A 6,372-nucleotide genomic window follows, 5' to 3' on the forward strand; every position below is an offset into this window, starting at 1 on the left:
CACAGGGACACATCCTCACCTCCTCACAGGGACACATCCTCACCTCCCCACGGTGACACATCCTCACCTCCCACAGGGACACATCCTCACCTCCCACAGGGACACATCCTCACCTCCTCACAGTGACACATCCTCACCTCCCACGAGGACGCATCACCTCCCCACAGTGACACATCCTCACCTCACAGTGACGCATCACCTCCCACGGTGACACATCCTCACAGTGACGCATCCTCACCTCCCATGAGGATGCATCACCTCCCACGGTGACACATCACTTCCCACAGTGACACATCCTCACCTCCCACAATGATGCATCACCTCCCCAGTGACACATCCTTACCTCCCCAGTGACACATCCTCACCTCCCACAGCGACACATCCTCACCTCCCCACAGCGACACATCCTCACCTCCCACAGGGACACATCCTCACCTCCCACAGGGACACATCCTCACCTCCCACAGGGACACATCCTCACCTCCTCACAGGGACACATCCTCACCTCCCACGGGGACGCATCCCTTCCTACGGTGACGCATCCTCACCTCCTCACAGTGACGCATCACCTCCCACGGGGACGCATCCTCACTTCACAGTGACAGATCACTTCCCACGGCGACATCCTCACCTCCTCACTGATGCATCACCTCCCACGGTGACGCATTGTCCCCCCCCCCAGGGTGGCGCATGCTCATTTCTTGCAGTAACAGGGTTCACTGAGGACCAGCTGGCAGCACACTCCTCTTCTCACCAGTGACAAAAGACACCGTCTCATGGCCACAAAACGAAAAACCACCTGTCATACCAAGAACCAGAAGACTTGGAAGTAACAGCAGAGTGGGAACTCTGTGCATCTGCTCAGAGACACACCGCAGTCAGCCCAGGAAGACCTGTGTCGGAGGAAACAAGCGAAAGGCTGAGAGCGGAAGTGTCGTGGCCACACGACCGCACTCAGCAGAGGCAAGGAGGGAAGATGGGGGCTGGAGACAGGAAAAGGCCATGAGCCAACTGTGCAGAGGGAGACACTGGCCCCAAGTGAGCAGAGCTCAGAGACTGAGGTCTGTGAAGAGGTCTGAATGGGTCACCAAGGTCCCCAGGGGGAGACAGGAAAGGCACAGAGCTGGAAGGGGCAGGGCAGTACACTCCTGCCCCCCATCAATAGGGGAGGTGCGAGCAGGAGGCCCCGCAAGCGTGCGAGGCCCCACTAGGAGCAACGGCTTGTTTTCGTGTCATCCCAGCACCCAGAGCAGCCAGTCGCAAGCCAACCCAGGCAAACACAAGAGAAACAACCAGAACATGGGCAATAGGATCAAGTGGTCAATTGCCTGCCTAGCAATCGAGGCCCCAAGTTTGGACTTACTAAGGCCCAGTACTACCAAAAAATGCAATGGCCAAAACCTTTCCAAAGTTAACAAAAGGCACATACCTATGGCCAATAAACTACGTAGACCCCAAAGAAATTTGAACCAAAATTCACTAAACTTTGCAAACCTCAGGCAGCAAAGGCTGTGCAATCAGCAGGGATTCACGACACTGCCAGGCGGGCAGCCAAGGTACAAGGCAGCATGGGGCCCAGCCCACGGCCAGCAGGCCGGCGCTGGATGAGGAGCTGTGGCGCCACCCCACCCCACATGAGGGCACCAGACCTGTCACCAGAAGTGTTGAGTTCTGTGTTGAGCACAGTGGACACCAGGAGGGAGGAGACCGAAGCGCAGACACTATGTTGCCTGCCCTGGAGTTGCCAGCTGCATCCCGTGGGAGGCGCCACTCTGCCAGTCTGGGGTGGTCAAGACAATGACAAGTGAGGGAGACAGATAAAGGAAGTGAGCTCCTGCAGTTTACTTGCATGGTCAGGGACACCAGTGGGAAGTGGACAGTGCACTGTGAGTAGCCACTTAAGCAGAATCACAGCTGGGCACTGGTGGCTCACACCTAGCTGAGATGTGAGGATCACAGTTCAAAGTCAGCCTGGGCAGGAAAGCTTGTGAGCTATCTCTAACTAATAAAGCCATTAGTGAGCTGTGACTAGTGGTAGAGTGCTAGCCTTGAGTGAGAAAGCTCAGGGACAGCGCCCGGAGTTCAAGCCCAGGACCAGCATACACACAGCAAAATTCCAAAGGGAGATACTTTACACTACTAACAAGTCAACAGAATTCTGAGAAACGTGTATATAATTCAGCTAGGCGAGGTAGCAGACATCTCCAGCCCTCACACACGGGAGGACCCAAGGCTCCTCTGGGAAGCCACAACATGAGAGGGGTGGGTGGCGACACTGGTGGCCAGGGCTCCAGGCTGTCCTCTGTCCTGCAGGTGGGTCCGAGGAGAGCACTACCGGTACCAGTTCAGCCGCCCGGGAGGCAGGCACGCCGCCCAGGGCAAGTGGTGGCTGCGCAGGCGCATTGGTCCCTACTTCCCTCCTCTCCGCCTTGAGGACCTGAGGGACTACTTTGAGGCACGGGAGTGGCCGCTGCCACAGCCCATCTAGGCACACCCTGGAATAAAGGCCAGAGACCACACCACATGGAGCCCCCGTGTCCCTCAGCCCACGCCTGGACACCCAGCCGGCAGCACAGCACAATGCATAGAGGATGACCCCAAGGCCACCGTCCCATCTCTGCAAAGGCCTGCAGCAGGGCTGTGGCCCCACAGGAGTGTGGGGACAGTGGCCTGGTCCCAGGGGAGCAGTGCCAGAGGCACCGTCTAGTCCTGACTCGGTGGCAGGGCCTGGGGAGCCCACACCCACTCCCTGCCCCCCCTCGCCCGGCTGACGGGGCGGCCAACAGCCAGCACCCTCCATCATGTGCCTAAGGCCAGGCCACACTGCGCAGGGGCTCAGCAGAGGCACAGTGCAGGTCTGTGTGGGCCCCGGGGCCCCTGGGAGCCAGCCCAGGTGCAGACAGAGAGCTGGTGTTCCGGCTGGGAACAGGGCGCCTGTGTCTGCAGAGCAGAGCTGGGCTCGGCAAGGGCACACAGTATGGGAGGCGCGGGCAGGCCTGGGCCCCCTTCCCGGGCCTGCCTGGCAGGCAGCAGGGGAGATGAGGAAGGGGGACTGGGCAGGGGTGGCAGCTGGTATAGCCCAGAAGAGGTGACAGACACCAAGTGGCCCCTGCAGGCCCTGTGCAGACATAAGAACCCGCGGGCCTGGCAGGCCAGAGGGTCTGGAGCAACGTGTCCTCTGGACAAGGCCACAGAAAGGCCCTGTCACCATTCAGACACCCTGTACCCTGCGTCCTATGGGCAGCTCACCCATACCCCACTTCGCATGTGTGTGCCAAAACCAGGTCTTGAACTTGGGAACTTGAGCACATCTGCAGACGTGCATCTGCTACTGGAGTCCCAGGGCCATTCTGCCAGCCTGTCTCAATTGCAGACCTTGGATCTATGATTACAGGCGTGGGCACTGGCACCAGGCGGGATGATGTTTCTGTGTCCTGTGATACTGTTGTGAGGGTGGGGACCTGCCACCCGGTGTCAAAGGCACCCAGTGAGGCCTCAGGTGGCCAGGACAGAACCACAGTGGCTGAGCAGGCCTGGCCCACATCATGCCCGTCCATCCCTAGCAAGGCAGGTCCCATGGTCCCCAAAAAGCAGAACTATCAGATACCTGATAAGTTCACTCGAGACGCCAAGGCTCTGAGGGGAGCCCCGCACCCTAGAGGGTGGACAGGGCCCAAGGTGGCAAGTGTGGCTGTCCCAGAAAGCCACTCAGGACATCCCGGCACCCCAGACCTCTCCTCTCTGACAAGCACAGCCCTATCACACCCATTCTCCCTTCTACACACACAGCCCTCTCTATTCTCTAGCCCTATCACCCCAGCCAGAGAGCCAGCATGTCCCCCCCACACACACACACCAGGGTCACAGGTCCTTTGCACACAGCCACCTGTGCCCAGGCCCGTGTAGACTTCCTGCTCCCCCTCGCTCCAGTGGCAAGGGCAGTACAGCCATGCGAGGCAAACTGGACCTGCTGAAGGACCACAGCATGTCCACTGCGTCCTTCCAACCCCAGGAACACTGAGTGGCACCTTCTTCCTCACTTCCCTACAGTGGCGCCACAGCAGGCGGGGGAGGGAGGGGTAAGATTCAGACACCAAGTCAGACACCCAGCAGCACAGTCACAGAACATGGCCCAGAGCACGGGGCCAGCAGGAGGTGGCCCAAGGACTCTGGAACAGCAAGGCGCATGGGTGGGCCTGACCGTGAAGGGGCTCCGCCTTCCGGGCCCTGGCCGTGTCCACCCCTGCGGAGCCTGTGAGGGCCATGCTGCAGGGGGCAGAGCTGCCACCTGTGGGGAGTGCTGTGTGGCTGCTGCTCACCCAAGTGCTTCTCCAGGCTCAGAATGGGGAAAATGAGGAAGCAGCTGTGCTATAGCAGAAGAGCTGGGGGAATATCAGAGAGGTTTTGAGAAAGCCACAAAATGCTACAGCAGCACATCACCGACAGCCAGAGTGAGTGTAGGAAGCCAGGAAGCGGGGCTGGGCTGCCCAGGAGCCAGCAGCCCAGGACCCTGTGAGTCTCAAGCTCGTGAGGGATTGCAATAGTAAGCCATCTTGAAAGAGGGTAAAACTGGAGGTCCCCTACTTGCTGGTTTCAAAGCTTTTTTCTCAGAAAGCCAGTGATTGCAACTCTGTGGTACTGGTAGACACACTAAGCCAGGCATGGTGGTACATGCCTGTAGTCCCAGCAGTCAAGAAGCTGAGGCAGGAGGGCCATGAGTTCAAGACCAGCCTAGGCTACACACTGAACCTTATCTTAAAAGGACAAAACAAAAAAACAGGCAGCTGCTGGACAGTGGAGTCAGCCCAGGGACCAGCCATCAGCTGGTCCAGCAAGGTGCGTTTTGAAAGGGCTCTGAGACCAGTGAATGTTGCTGGCAAACTAGCTCCACATACAAAGCATGAAGTGGGGCCTTCATACCATATCACAATCAGTTTAAGCATTGGGGGGTGGCTCAGTGGTAGAGGCTGCCTAGCATGTGGCAAGCCTTAGGATCCACCCCCAGCACCTGAAGAAGGAAGAAAACACGTGGCAGGCATGGTGGCACACACCTATAATCCTAACTACTTGAGAGGTTAGCCCCTGGAGGCAAGTGGTTCAAGACTAGCCTAGGGGCTGGGAATGTGGCTTAGTGCTTGCCTAGCAAGTCTGAAGCCCTGGGTTCCATTCCTTGGTATTACATACACAGAAAAAACTGGAAGTGGCGTTGTGTCAAGTGGTAGAGTGCTAACCTTGAGCTCAGGCCCTGAGTTCAAGCAGGACTAGCAAAAATAAAAATAAAGAAGACCAGCCCAGGCACAACACTCACAAGACACCCCATCTCAACCAAGGGCTGAGAGTCAACATACACCAATCATCCCAGCGACGCAAGCAGCAAAGGTGGAAGACCACAGTCCAGGCAGGCTGGGTGTAAAGTGCAACCCCCATCCTGAAATAACACTGCTCAGCAAGCCAAAGCCCTCCAAACTCCTGTTTGGTACTGGGCCATCTACCTGCCTGGGAAGCCACAGCCAGCCACCAGGCTGCGCCAGTGCCCTGTCCTCAGGGGGGGTCGCCAGTTCCTCCTGGCTCGGCTCAGCTGCACCTGGGCTGCCTGGGGCCCTGGTCCCAGCTATGCAGCTGGCTATTTGCATCTCAATGACCATGATTGATATTTAAGAAGCCAGCTGTCTGAGCCACAGGGAGCCAGGGAGGGAGAGGGGGAAAGATGCCTCTTTGGGCTGAGCCCCCCACCCCCGCATCCACTGGCTCCCTCCCTCCTCTCAGTGGATGGGCCACTAGCAGGGTCTAGGGCCCGCTGTATCCCCACCAATGTCCTGCCCAGCAGGGACACATGGGCCCACCAGCTCCTCCTCCCTGGGCTTGTCTGGTCGGCTCTGTTATGCCCCATCTTGGGAATGTGGGATCATCCAAGGGTCAAGCAAGTTGGACTGTGTCACCCAAGTCTGCCCAGAATCTTGAGGTGTGAGCCTAGAACAAGGGCCCAGGGTTAGGGCAAGTTCAGGCCCCTGCAGCGCACGCCCAGCTACCCAGGAGGCTGAGCAGGATTGAGTTCCACACAAGCCTGAAACAACTTAGACTTCTCAAAACAACTTAAGGAGGACAGCCCGAGGGCTGAATGCAGTGGCTCACTCCTGTCCTCTCAGGCCTCTGAGTCAGAGACTGGACGTTAGAGGCTAGCTCAGGCACAAAGTTGATAAGACCTCATCCGAGTGATGGTGACAGAAAAACCACCTGAAAAACAGCTAAGCAAGAAACGCTTAGAGCGCCCCGGGGTGGTGGAGTCTGACCCGAGCCTGGAGGCAGCTGCGGGCTGACACCTCCGCTTGACCCGCAGGCGGGTCAGACAGCCGGGCCAGGCTGGGGGGGGGA

General features: G+C 58.3%; 1 protein-coding gene across 1 annotated transcript in view; it reads left to right on the forward strand.

Annotated features, from left to right (window-relative positions):
• Lmf1 (lipase maturation factor 1) overlaps nt 1–2,616 on the forward strand; it is a 74,736-nt gene extending 72,120 nt beyond the window's left edge. Inside the window, exon 8 of the mRNA XM_013011279.1 lies at nt 2,261–2,616. Within this exon, the coding sequence (XP_012866733.1) occupies nt 2,261–2,488 (228 nt within the window). The 3' untranslated portion in view covers nt 2,489–2,616. The remainder of the gene's footprint in view (nt 1–2,260) is intronic.
• The last annotated feature ends 3,756 nt before the right edge of the window (nt 2,617–6,372 follow it).

Source organism: Dipodomys ordii, unplaced genomic scaffold, assembly GCF_000151885.1.
Source record: "Dipodomys ordii isolate 6190 unplaced genomic scaffold, Dord_2.0 Scaffold14, whole genome shotgun sequence".
Taxonomy (NCBI): domain Eukaryota; kingdom Metazoa; phylum Chordata; class Mammalia; order Rodentia; family Heteromyidae; genus Dipodomys; species Dipodomys ordii.